This window comes from Bacillus rossius, chromosome 11 (genome assembly GCF_032445375.1).
Source record: "Bacillus rossius redtenbacheri isolate Brsri chromosome 11, Brsri_v3, whole genome shotgun sequence".
Taxonomy (NCBI): domain Eukaryota; kingdom Metazoa; phylum Arthropoda; class Insecta; order Phasmatodea; family Bacillidae; genus Bacillus; species Bacillus rossius.
This window is the reverse complement of record NC_086338.1, coordinates 30,676,326-30,690,825: the sequence shown is the minus strand read 5'-3', so window position 1 is coordinate 30,690,825 and position 14,500 is coordinate 30,676,326. Positions and strand designations below refer to the sequence as shown.

At 32.9% G+C, this 14,500-nt stretch overlaps 1 protein-coding gene across 1 annotated transcript in view; it reads right to left on the bottom strand.

The window, feature by feature from the left end:
- The window catches only part of LOC134536754 (schwannomin-interacting protein 1), a 257,366-nt gene that overhangs the window by 26,557 nt on the left and 216,309 nt on the right, over positions 1–14,500 (bottom strand). Inside the window, exon 8 of the mRNA XM_063376662.1 lies at positions 12,140–12,285. Within this exon, the coding sequence (XP_063232732.1) occupies positions 12,140–12,285 (146 nt within the window). The remainder of the gene's footprint in view (positions 1–12,139; positions 12,286–14,500) is intronic.

Genomic DNA, 14,500 nt, shown 5'->3' with positions numbered 1-14,500 from the left:
GTTTTATTACAGATTAAATGTGTTTAGATTATAAAATACTTGATTCACACTCCATTAACATCTTTGGGTTCTAAAATTACTTTATTAATTTACATAAATTCCCATATATTGAAATACATTATTGACAGAAGTTGTTATAAATATCGTAAAAATGCAAATAGGAATTTAAAATTAGTGCCTTCAAACACTCGATTGTTACATTAATATACACATGGGCACAAAAATATTAATATACATGTCTGTATTGAAATACAAACTTTTGTCGAGGTAACGCTGCTCATTTATATTTGATGCAATTCCCATTATTTAACATCTATGCATCCTGTTTATTTTTTTATTTAATTCATAAGCCAGACGTTTGCCAAATAAAACGATATTTTCTTGAGCTCGATTAAAAAAAATACAAGGACTTCACCCTGACTGTGTAACATTTGTTGATTTACTTTTTTTTTATTTAAAACCATTTGTTAAATGGTTTCCTTAAAGCTTGAATAGTAAACTTTATTTTCTTGGGTGTAATATATATATAATTTAACTCTGAATGTGAATGGCATTTTGATATTAGTACAGACGAATCGTTAGTGTTAAATAAGCACATCGTGAGACCTATCTTGTGACGACCCCCTGGGCTTCCCCGTGACGTCACGACTTCCAACCATGTTCCCGTTACTCCGCCGCGCCGGGGCAGTTATGGCCCTAACCCTTGGCGCGGCCCACACGGTGTTAGATGGAGACTTTCTGCGATTCTGACTTGTGCTCCAGGACACTTTTTTGTTCTACCTTTATTTAACGAATTATTTTAAAAAAAACTTAAAACCTTTCGCTTTAGATTTTCCAACCTTCATGCCGATATAAATTATTTTTTTGACAAAAATGGTTAAATACCTAAGCATCACCAACGCCTTCTTAAACACTTTAAACGTGAAGTTTCAAATCAGTTTCAGGTATATTATATTATTTCTTAGTTATCATTGAGAATAAAATTTTGAAATTAATAATCATTTTTAATGATACTACTCATATTAGATAAGCTTCTTTAGTTTACAGTAAATGCAAGGATAGTATTTATTTAAAATTTTCATTAACCTTTATTGCCATAGAAGTTCTAATTTCCAGTGCTAAGTATATATTAGGGCCTACTGCCACAGCTACATAACCAAGCTTGCATCTAATAAATAATTAAATACATGGCATTTAGACTGAAAAGCAGGCTCGCTCGATAATACAGTTCATAGCTATCTTTAGAAAAAAATATTTGCCAATTAAAAAGTTCAACATTTTTATAAAAATATATTTTATACAATACTTGATTTTTTAAATGTATAGACAATGGGTTTGAAACAATTCATTACAAATAATTTCAGCCCCTTTGAGAAATAGGTCACACAAAATTTATACCTACGCGTGAGATAAAAATGTAGCCGGCCTTAGTTTCATTTTTGACTGAAGTCAGTCGATAGTTAACTTAACAAAACTAGCTTTCCGTCTGCTTTAAAATAAATAAGTGTTGTTTTATTATTATGAGCTTATCTCATTCCTATTTTCTATGACCTGAAGATTGTACATGAAAAACATTTGTTTAGATAAAAGTCAACTTGTTACTGGTTGTAAAATTCACACGCTGTGAAAAATTCTGTTTGACGTTTTAACCAAGTCATGTTTAAAAATAATCTAATAATAAACATATCCAACAATTTTCCAGTAACAATAACATAATAAGTCTAAATAATAAATAAATTATCATCAGATAGTTTACTTAGATTTGAAACTAGGACTAAATCATCATATAAAAATAAAACTATTTTAGTGACAGCTGCAGAATAACACTACCATTGTAACATGGAAAAAATAATAATATGCTAAGCAATGGAGCCTTTTCATAGAATACATGTTTCATAATTTTGTTAAGTATATTCTTAAACTTCAAATATTACAAAAGGTCTATTGCATGACTAATAATTTAGCTTTTTCCAACCGTCTGTACATACAAAACATAACACACTACATAACACTACATACATAACACACATACGCACACTTCGTCCACAGTAACATGAATAGTATTGGAATTCTTTCAATTTATTGTAACAGATTTTGGAAGTAATTTATAACACCAAGAATATTTTGTTCATTTTATTTCAACCAATTTAAACTGCACAGTATGAATAGTTTACAATTTTCATTTGTTTATTTATTTTGTATTGTTACGTAAAATAAAAACTCATAAATAATATTTATTTTATTTACAAATTTAACTAAATACCTACATATAACGCGTGTGCTACGTAGTTTTGGTGACAGTTACTTACGAAGTTCATAAAAATCAGAGTCGCTAAAAAAATTTTAAATAATGAAAAATTCTTAAAATGTAACTTATATTATATTTTTAGATGACTTGCAAACTTTCATATATATATATATTAACACAAAGATAAGAGCGTTTTCATGTGACACTGTAACATAACGTCGTGAAATTTATGTGAAAAACTTGAAAAAGAAAGTTTGATTTTTGTGCTTCAAAGATTACACACAATCCCTTACAAATTAATAGCTATAATCCATAATTCATCCCAACCTATTTAAACAGAGGCATAATACAAAATCCCACTCTATTGACGAGGAATCCAACCCATGCCCAGGACGGATCTAGGGCTTTCCTTCAACGGGGTAAAATATGTGTTTGCGATTCCCACTCACAATGTATTACAGACTAACAGCAAAATTATTCATTTGCGTCCGTGTACATTATAGACCTAGTATAAAATTAAAGTTAACATTCGTCCAACCCGTGTACTTGCATTTCATTTCACAGGTTTTAGTATTAAAAAAAAATTTGGTTTGATGAAGCACGGACTGGATAAAAATTATTAATTTTCCTAACTAAGAAATGTGGTGAATGTAGCCGACGCTCGGTGGGTTTACTTGGGGCTCTCTCGTGTTTGATCAACCCTTGAGGAAAATATATTTTAAAAAGATAATAAAACTTTTGTCGCTATTTATTACATACAGCAAGCACTACGCGGCTTTCACGAGGGACTTCCAGAAAAACAATCTGTCGCTCTCATGCCCACCCTTCTTTTCCTCCCGCGGATCAAAACAACTGCATTCCATGGTGAACACACCACAGATTGCACAAGTCACTGGTGATGTTCTGGCTTGCGATGCTCGAGCCGATCCCCCAAGAGAGACTTCACTCCTCACAGCACCGAGTCGGCACACAAGTCACACAAGTGATTCAAAGCCCACTATCGCCAGGCTCAGGCTTACACGCTATATTAATTCTTCCCCATCCCCCCCTTGCTTATTTTTCATTTTCTCTCAATAAGTATTGGTTAATAGGTAGTACCATTGAATGGTAGTACTACTAATTGAATATAATATTTATTTTGCGTGTGTTGTTCTGTCACATATATGTGTAACTGATATTTATAAAGTGTAATATAACGGGCGTAAAATGTTGCGTAAGTGTTAATTATTAGCAGTTTCGCAACTGTCTACATTCATTTTGTTGTAGGAGAACTACAAATTCAAGAGAGTTCTAAAGATAAAATCTACAGAAATAGCATTTATAGTAGAGAAATGTCGTAAAAATGAAGTCATCAACATACGCAGGCCGGGCTCGGCTTGGCTTCAAGATCACAGGTAGTGGAGTTAAGACGGGTCCTGTTGTTTTTCTGAAATATAAGTTTATTGTGTTGGTTGGGGGAGGGGAGTGGAGAGGTTTGTAAGCTGTCACCAGCTACCTACCCAGTAGCAAGATAGGCACACATAGTCTAGCCGTGGTTTTACTTCGCTCCTGACTGTGCGACCGGCCGAACCAACAGCAATTAGATACGGCACGCGGCAGAAGCGCCACGAACTCTTCGGCTGTGCACTTGATTTGCGCTGTAGGACGCAGCAAGCCTTGATCTTTACATTTAATGACCAATCCCCAGGTGCTTAGTCGGAGAAATTAGATTAGTTTTTCTGCGAGTCCGCCGGGATTCTACTTTAAATTAAAAATGACAAAAATCTCTACAGAAATTTGTAACATAAATTAACCTGGCATCTGTAATAAGAGACCAGCATTTAGTTATGAAGATACCTTTATGAATACGTCCTGTTGACAGCGACGAGTTTTGTTATGACTGCAGAATTTTTGAAATTAAACTTTATGCAGACAATAAACGCATTTATCCTTAATACTTGTTCTATTATTTGCAATAAACGATTTGTTCATCTCCAACTTAAAGTCGTATATCATATTTGGAAAGCACTAATAACCATCAGTTGTACATTTATGGGTTATTTTTTCGTGATAAACCTTCAGCCGAAGTTTTTTTGAATTCTTACTCATACTGGATAGCATAAGTTCTTCTTCATTCCACTAACGGCACATATATCCATGATCTTAAATCCTTTCTCTATTAATAGACGTACTTATGTCAACAAAGCAAAATTTCCTTGAATACACCAGCAATAGTCTCCAACAATAAAACACTTACATAGGTTGGTTACTAAATGAGATTTTCTCCATGGTATCTCAGCTTCCTACATATAAAGAAGAATATAATAACAGTCATACATTACAAATAAAAAATAAAAATAATTAATATGGCTTAGGAAAATATTACCTATTATAGATAATATCAACACATGTAATAAATATTTTCTTTCGTTTCACAATCATGATCCTTGATTTATCTTCTCTTTGAAAATTTTATTTTTTACTTCCAAAATTTTCCTTGGTCCTGTATATTATTTTACTTACCTTTGTAAATGATCAAATCTATAGGGAACAGTCGGTTAAATTACTCGTTTCCTTCGTTTATGCGAAGTGGAAATTAACAGAAATACCGGCCTTCCTAATTAAAATCACTGTGGTTAAGTAACGAATGGTACATTGTGCGTACCTCTTGTATTTCGAATCTGATTTTTTAACAGTTTAACTATAAAACAAATGCGAGTAATTAAAAGCACGTTTTTAAATATTACTATAAAAGTTTTATTAAACATACCTAAAGTTAGTATTACTAAATTAAAGTAAATAATTTTATGATAAGCGGGGGTGAATATGTCAACGCAACTTAACAGATCAATACAGTTGCTAAGTTATTTAAATGCACTGTATTTATTTCAGTAATATACTTATTTTCTAGTACACGTTTTAGTTCAATTTTTTATAGCGCGAGTGTAATAAATACTATTCATTATAAAATTATTTGTTAGGGGCTAGTTTTAGAAAACCAAAAGGTTATGCAAGTTTTGTTTCCAACAGTTAACCGCATTAACACGTCCGTGTACCACAACATTATCTAGTGAGAAGTTAAAAACATAAATTTCAACAACAAATAGGTTTAGTGGTTTAAATTTTTTAATGGCTTTTAAGTAGATAAGTTTCTTACATTATTTACGATTGGTATATTTCGTGTGCCTTTGCTGGCTATAAACAAGAGCGATTATAATAACAAATAAGTAATTTATAGACAACATTCCATTATCATGTTATGAATTAAAATTTGTTTCTAAACAATTATTATTAATAAAATAACTTAAAGAGAGGTAAATAATAATTTTAAAATACATTCCTAAGAATTACAGCAGAAAATTTAAATGTGTAAGTGAAACACATTTCTCAAACATGCATGTTATTCGGAAAGTCTTAGTTATGCACCAAGCGCGCAACGCGTGAGAAGAAGACGTGAGAGGATGACCTTGCGAAAGGGTTGTTAACCTTCCAGGAAGGAATTAGCAACGCAGCCGGCCTACGCCTCCTCTCCTCCTGCTGAGACTGCGCCCAGACGCGTGCTGGAGCCTCGGGCCCTCTATGTCTCCATTAGAAATGTGCTTGCTGTGTTTATTCTGTGTTTTGACTGTTAAGTTGATTAAATGACTAGTCTGGAACCTATACTATTTGGAAATTCTTCATTTTTAAATATAAAATAAATATTTACGCCATTCCTCTACAAAGCTCTTGAAACTCTCAGTTTTTTTAATCACAATGGTGATAACGGTGCGAAGATTTATTTTGCATATGGATACCTGTCCGGCAGCCGGTCTGGATTCGAATGATTCAACCATGCGACTTCGAAATCTTCTTAAGAGGATAGGAAAAGTAGCAACGTGCATGACTCACGAAAATATAAATACAAAAATAGAATTTGAGCGACCTCAAAGAATACAACGGGGTTTGTTATGTCGTCTAAATATTTTCATTATGGTGACCTGAAGTACAGAGAAAGTAAAAAAAGACAATATTTAGTTTTAAAATTTTTAACTTTCTTCATAAAAAATGGGCTTTAAAATAAAATTATATGGAAAAAAATTGATTGTAAAGTTATAAAAATCAGTCAAGTTAAACCTCTACAATAACCAAATAAAAGAAAGAAATTCATAACTATTTTCGTTTTCAATTTTTAAATTAATGTGAAAATAATTTAAAATTATTATTTTGTTAAAATATTTAGTAATTATATTGCTTTTTCTTTTATGATTTCAATAATTTTACAGTTATGTTTATTTCATAGATTGTATTTTTTTCTAGGGTTTCACAAGCCATTATTTTATTTTAAAAAAATTCGACTAAAAATAACAATACACTCTATTATTTCAGGAAATCCAGGTCTCCATAATGAAAAGATCTAGTCGCCCAGATTATATATATAGATAGATAGGTAGATAGATAAGATAGATAGATAGATAGATAGATAGTTTCTCAAAGATGTTTTTGGTCAGTTCGCCATACCTTCCTTACAACTTCAAAATTAATGATTTAATAACGTATATAGACAATTTACAAAAATTAATGTTTTGAATTAAATTATTATAAAAACATGTTTATAAAAGCCTTATTTTGGTCACAAGTCTACGCCATTTTTGAGATTGCCATAGCTATATAAATAATCTTACATGCATGACAGCTGTTGAAGCGAATTAACCGAAGTAAGTTCCACATACTTTTATAACTTAATTTGTAACATAACTTATTTAATTTTTTCATTACTTATTTATATAGAGTTTGCAATGTTACTTTATATTTATCTAAACCCCAATAACACTGATATTCTGTCTGCTGTTAGGCTATATATTATTTCTCATAGGTGTTTCTTTGCCGTTACGCTAAATCTCCCATTGTACTTCATCAAAATGAATGATTTGCATTTACACAGCAACTTTGCTCATAGACTCCGCATTATACTCACAATTTATTATACAACTTTGTATTTCCAAATGATGAGGAATGTATTTACAAATGATGAGGAAAGTAGGCATAACAATGACCATTAATAAAGCACAAGGTCAGACGCTTTAAAGGGCAGGTTTATATTTCCCAGAACCTCTTTACCACATGGTTTTTTCACGAGTTCGTATATTCAATGGTAGGCCTATTTATGTTTGTATCAGGCACATACAGCCAAAAAGTAAACGATTATCACATTATAACTTCTAACATTGTTATTGAAGAAGATTTTAACTGTAAGAAGTGTAAAAATAAATATTCGATACGGCCAAAATCTGTTGGTACTATATTTTCAATACTTTGCATTAATAAATACTTGCATTTACATACTACCCCATTATTATATTACCATTCGATGTCTGATCAAGATAAAATGTTTTATTCGCACGGGTAAGTTATTTGTTTTTATATTCTCGTCATTCATCCTTACAGCTCCCGCACACTAGGCGACTAATCACACAAATGACATGGTCTGCATCCACCTTCAAGTCGTAGCGACACGCCTGAGCCTGGCCGCCGCGGACAAGTGTGTGCTCTCTCAGTAGTTGCCACGCACTCTCAGGTCACGGCGAACTGGCCACGGCAACTTGGCCGTCTAGTGCGGGAGCTGTTAAACATTATATTTTAGGATTGGCATCCATGTTTTCTGGACCCAGCCACAGGCTGAAAGCAGTGATGATGTTAGCCATGCGGTGTCATTATTGACAGTTGAAATAACCATAAAGCCATTAATTATTATCTCCTTTAAAGAGTTACTTTATGTGATTAAATACTACATATCTCAAAATAAATAACCTACTTTAATACACGTGCTGTTCTGTTAAAACCAAAGTTAATACAATTGTTGATATCAATCACTTCACCACTTGATGCCGGGAACATAAAATGGGAACGTTTTAAAAACTGATCTCATCTAACTTACGTCAAGTACGTCACAAACCATCTCCCGAATGGTCTTTTGCTATAAAATACGTAAAGACGCCGGCAAAAATGTGTTTAGTTCAAGTCCTACAAACGTTCATGGAAGTTACTTAGTTATATATTTGAGTTCATATTATTATGATACGCAAACACAAGTATCTATAGGTGTAATTTTGCAGAACTACACAGCGTTGTCTATGTCAAAGTTATTCTGTTTATTTTACCAAGGCGTGAAAGTGAGAATTTCTCAAGAATATCTGAATAACTGTTTATTTATCCTTACATATACATTTATTATCTCAAAGGCGGCCATATTGTGTTTTCGCTACGTATGGCCACTTGTGACACAACGCTAAGGCGGAAGAATACTTTGTGATCCTTACGGTGTTCCCGAGCCGTGATAAAACAGACTGCGTTTGAACATCACTGTGAGAAACGATAGCAACAATATTCACTGAAATACCATTTGCAAGTTTCATAAAAATTATAATTTGTCATCATTATAAAACTATTGCAAGTAGTGTTGTACGTTTTCTCGTAAAAATACATATTTATAATCAAATTCCCATGAACGTAATGAAACACACAGTAAAATATTTTCGGGGCGGTAAATTAATCTTAAGAAATATGTTGTTCAATAATAAACTTTTTTCCCAAAAAATATATTTGTTTAATGAAACAACGTAGGTTACGTAAATTATTTTTATTTATTTTCTAGGGATGAGCAGTATGATGGAGGAGGGGGGGAGGAAGCAAATTGCCAGAAGTATTAAAAAACATTGGTTAAGTCAAAGCGTTCAGAAGCATAAAAATAGACTTTATTTGATGCCCCTGACTTTTTACTTACTGACATCGGCGATAAAGTAAACGTGTATAGACGGTTGCAGTGAATGTCCGAAAATATTCGTGTATGGACTGCACTACACGAATCTGAAATAACAACTAAGAAGGCAAAATTCGTTTGTAAAACAGCGTTTTATACATTCCAGGAAAACGCAAATTTCAGCTCTTGTATTCAAATGGTTGCAACTTTTATGTTTAACCGCATCCAGTAGGCTAAATTGAACAAGCTTAAAACGTCCACACACCATTTGGGTGTATATATACGTACACACACATACATATATATATATACATATGTATAACATATAAAATCACTGTTAGTACAACGTACAAGTCCTCGTTTACCACCAGAAAATGCAAGGCCCTCTGATAGCAGTGTAAATACCAACGTGTGTGTGAAGCTATAGGTCCGCACTTCATATGGGTATATTTATATCATATTAACACACTGTGCCTACAAGTCCTCGTTTAACACCAGAATATGCAAGGTCCTCCGATTGCAGTGTAAATACCAACGTGTGTTTGAAGCCATAGGTCCGCACTTCATATGGGTATATTTATATCATATTAACACACTGTGCCTACAAGTCCTCGTTTAACACCAGAATATGCAAGGTCTTCTGATTGCAGTTTAAATACCAACGTGTGTTTGAAGCCATAGGTCCTCTTTTCATATGGGTACATTTATATCATCTAACACACTATACTTACAAGTTCTTCGTTTAACACCAGAAAATGCAAGGTCTTCTGATTACAGTGTAAATGCCTTTGTGTGTTTGAAGTTATAGGTCCGCATTTCACATGGGTACATATATATATTTATATATATACATATATAAATATACATATATATACATATATATATACATATATATAAATATTTGGTTTGGCACCGACTTTAAACCGATTAGTAGGTAGCACCTACCAATTATAATATTTTATTAAAATTATAGGTAATAATTATGTTTGGACAAAAACTGTCACATTGAAATTTATTGTATTGTTTATACAATTTTATTGTTTATACAATTACAATGTGAAAATTCGTATCCAAACATATTACCTATAATTTTAATAAAATATTATAATTGTAATTATTTATTTTTCGATTTCTAGTACCTATAGTATTTTGTTGTGTTTTTTTAGGTCCGTTCGGTTTTTTTTAAAATATTATTTTTATGTTTTAATGTTCATGTTCGAAGGCTTAGGTTGATTATGACTTCCAAATAAAATTAAAAATACATAGGGCCTATTTCTAGTAATACATATTCCTACTAAGAAGTTTATGATTTGAATGTAAGATAAAGGCTGTAAAGTAACGCGTAATAAAGAATTAATTGTTCATGTAGCACAGCTTACATGTATACGCCTGAAATGGCACCCAGTTAAGGTCCTCGGATCATGCGTCTGTGGCTTCGTAATGTGTGAAATGAGAGACGTCCACCACGTCCTCACAACCAGCGTTAGACACTACGGAGATGTGTATTAGATGTGTGTAAACTCGAGCGAAATGTCCTCGTTTGGAGCGTTGAGAAACATGGGATACACACCGTGTGTAAAGGAGTGTAAGTGACAACGATACTAGCGCGACGTGGTGGTAACACACACACACTACATACTTGATTCTCTACGGTCTATCCGAGGACCTCAAAAAAAAATTTAAAAATCATGTTTTCACACACTAGGTTGACAGAACAGCGTGAATCCGAGGTCTTTTAATCCGAGGACCTGGGGGAGGTCCTCGGATTGCCAAAGGTCCTCGGATCCACGCTGAAATATCATGCGCAAGTCCTCGGATGATATCCTAAGTCCACACACACACACACTCACTCTCTCTCACACTCTCTCACACACACACACTCTCACACTTTCACACAGAGCTGGCTCCTAGATCTTGGGGTTGGCTCCTAAACGTTTTCAGAGATTTTGTAGAGGCCAGCTCATAACTAACACATACCATCAATACCATCAATACCATCATGTGTGTGTGTGAATAATATCTTAGCATAATTTTAATAGTGCATTTTAGAAAGAAAATAATTTTTATATGTAGGCCAACATAAATTCAGTAGTAAGAAAAAAAATGAATTTAAAAAATTTTGATTCTTTTATGTACATACATTCTAGAATTAATAATGTTAAAATGAGATGACATAAGCATTAATTATTATTCTGTGGATTAGGGATGTACTAACTTAAACAATTAGTACCTGGTCCAAACATTGTTGTGAGTACATAATAAAATAACAAATCACAGAATTTAGACTGTATTTAGAATTTAGAAAATGAATTTGAAAATTAAAAAAGTGTCAAAATTCCATTTTATTTCACTTACTGACTTGCACTTTAGTGCTATATGGGGTGTAGTAACTTGCATTTTGGTGTTTTAAAGTGCACTCAAACTTCATAGGTACATATATTGAAGTTAATTTATTTCTACCGTGATTCACCATAAATCCACAAGTGTTTCTTCTCTTACTGATACTAATAAGTTGCACTAGCTGAAATCCATTTTGTTTTATGTCCAATTTTTTTTTTTTTCAAAATTGCATAACGGATTCAGAAAAATAAAACCATTTATAACATGTGTTTTATTTATTTACTGCCAAAAAAAGTTACTTAAATAAAGCTGTTATTATTGATAAAAAAAAACAGATTTTTCCTGACTTAGAAAAAAAATTCTCGGGCATTGATTTATGTTGGATGCAAATAACTAACAAAAATTAAAATTGTAAAATACAACTTGTATGGTATATGACACTTTGCCATTACAACAGGCAACCATCAATCATTTTATTACACTACTGTGATACCACTGAAGTCAATTCGTGTGGTCAAAGTGCTGATATACTTACAAGCAAAAAGGATTGAAAGATAATGTTTAGTAACAGATATGGGTTGGAAAAGCAGGAAGAATGGATGGGAAGATGGAACTGGTACAAATCGAAATAAAGACTCTGCTGTGATTGAAATTTTTCAGGTACCTCATCATTAAAAACATTCCCCGACTACCTAAGGAATTCCCTGATTATTTCCCAGTTTCTGAAAATCCGCTGACTTTACCCAGATTTTCCCAGTTGCTAGCCACCTTGTACATCGTAAGCTAAATCTGTTGAACACCGGCCTTTGCCTTCACACAAAACATGCATAGTTTACCTTGACGCTGGGCAGAGAATGGCACTGAGGAACTGTCGTTTTCTCGACGTCACACTTCACAGGCGACGGGCTGGGTTCTGTGTCTGAACTCGGCGATTCTGTGTCGGACACCGTCTCGTTCATGAAACATATCTGGAGGTTCATCCCTGCAACACGCACACTTCTCAAGTTCACAACGAACCTGAACAGCTTTCGACAATCTTCACAGCTTTTCTTTTTTTAGTTGCATGTGTCCAGGACATTGCTCGCATGGACAGATTAATTAATCAAAACAAGTTATTTAGAAAGAAAAGATGGAAAGTTAATAAGCACACTTAAATTAAAATAACATTAAAGCTTCCCTGTAAACTTCATTTTTAGTTTTTAATCTTTTAATAAACAATAATACATATATTAGTTCACACACAAAATATACTTAAATATTAGACACAGTGTAATTATAACTCAGTGTCGCAATGCTTTTCGGAAATCAATAATTGGTATATAATATCATTATATCTCTGGAATAATTTCAGATATTAAAAATAAAATTAACTAACAAAAAAAATGATAAAAAGAAAAACAAGGAACAGAACTTGAGTCTGTGCATAAGAGTTGACAGCCATGTTTTTGAACCTACTTATTTACAACAAAGCTCAGTTCAATCGTGTGCATGTTGTGGATGCATGGCACAACAGCCAATGGGAGCAGACTGGGATGGCACTTTGGCGGGAGTTGGGAACTACTTATATTTGACAAACTTTAAACGGTGGCAAGAAACATTCAAAAAAGTACACTTGCTTGAGTAATTCGTGCTTTAAAAATAAATCATGCCCATTAGCTGTAAAACATAAGTAACAATTAATGTACATAAAAAAATGTTTTATTAAAAAAAAAATTGTTTTAATAATATGCTAGTCAGCTATCACTGTATAATTAACAGATAATTAAAATAATTATTTATGAACATTACCACTAGATTCTGGATACAATGCAAAATTTCAATGGTTAAAACTAACACAAGATTTTAAATGTGAACAGATATCGCACAGGTCATGCACAATGTCCTGTGCACAGAACATTATGCACTTGCTTATATATATATTTTTAAAATTGTGAACCTAGCTTAATATAAAACTAAATAAAAGTACAAAAGTATATTAATAGAAAAAAAACAGCTCTCTTTTGTCTTTGTATAACTGAGTTAAAAAAAAAAAAGTAACATGTACTTACCTACTGGATGCAATAATGAACTAAAGTATGTGCCCTCAGAACCAGTCCAGCATTCAGCATTTTGTGTATCGTAAATCAAAACTGACAAGACAGAGCAGAGTGAAGACCGCATGTTCAAATCGCAGACTGCCCAACCTGATTTACACTATCCATGTTTTCCTGGAGTCACTCCAGCCAAATGCAAAGCCCGTGGCTGAATCCTGTTCCAACATCCTGGCCTGAGTCTTTTCTTTCTGTTTATCGTTTCTGATGATCTGACCACCGAAAAGATGTTAACCCAAAAGTTAAATTGGCAAGTTGTGTTAAGGATCTGTACCAGGGCTTCCTAAGGACACTGGTATACTGTGAAGCCTCTGTACGTGTGCTGCCAGATTTTGGTAACAAAATAATATTATACATAAAATCTTGAAGCATTTCATATCAACATTAAAAAAGCCATCATTGAATATTAAAGGAGAATGAAATCACAGTATTCGGTTGCTGATCTGACAAAAACAACGTAAGACAAGGAAAAATATCACATAATAGAAAGGTTTTAAGAAAAAACCTATTTAATGACAAAGTATGTTAAATGTAGTTTTAAACATCATAAACTAATAACCATGTTTTACAATAAAAAAAATACTAACTGATAAAAATACAGAATCTTCTGACTGTAATAGAGTACTTAAAAAGTTCAGGTCTGTGATGATTTAAAGAAATTTTTTATCGAAATCTTCTCTACTGACGATTGCCATTTTTTTGATGCCAAGTTGCCCAAATGTGAGTTTTTTTTCCGGTGGGAAGTTGACAAAATGTCAGATAAGTGAAGATCAGATAAACGAGACTCTAGCCTACTGTAGTTTATACAATTTCAACAACATAAGAAAATAGATGTCTTCAGGATAGAACTAAAGTATCTATTTCAAGCACAAACTGAGCAGGAGGATGAAAATGTTGAGGCCAAATGGGTGAAGATTAGATATGTCTTTACCAAATAAAGAAAAATATCTTGAGTTATAGAGATAGGAAGAAAATTAAAGAACTGAATAAAACAGAGCAATGAATACATTAAAAACACAGGAATGGGAGGCAGAATTGTAATCAAAATAAGCTGCAAAAGACAAGTTCCGATAAGTATAAGGAGAGATCAAAGGAATTGGGTAGATT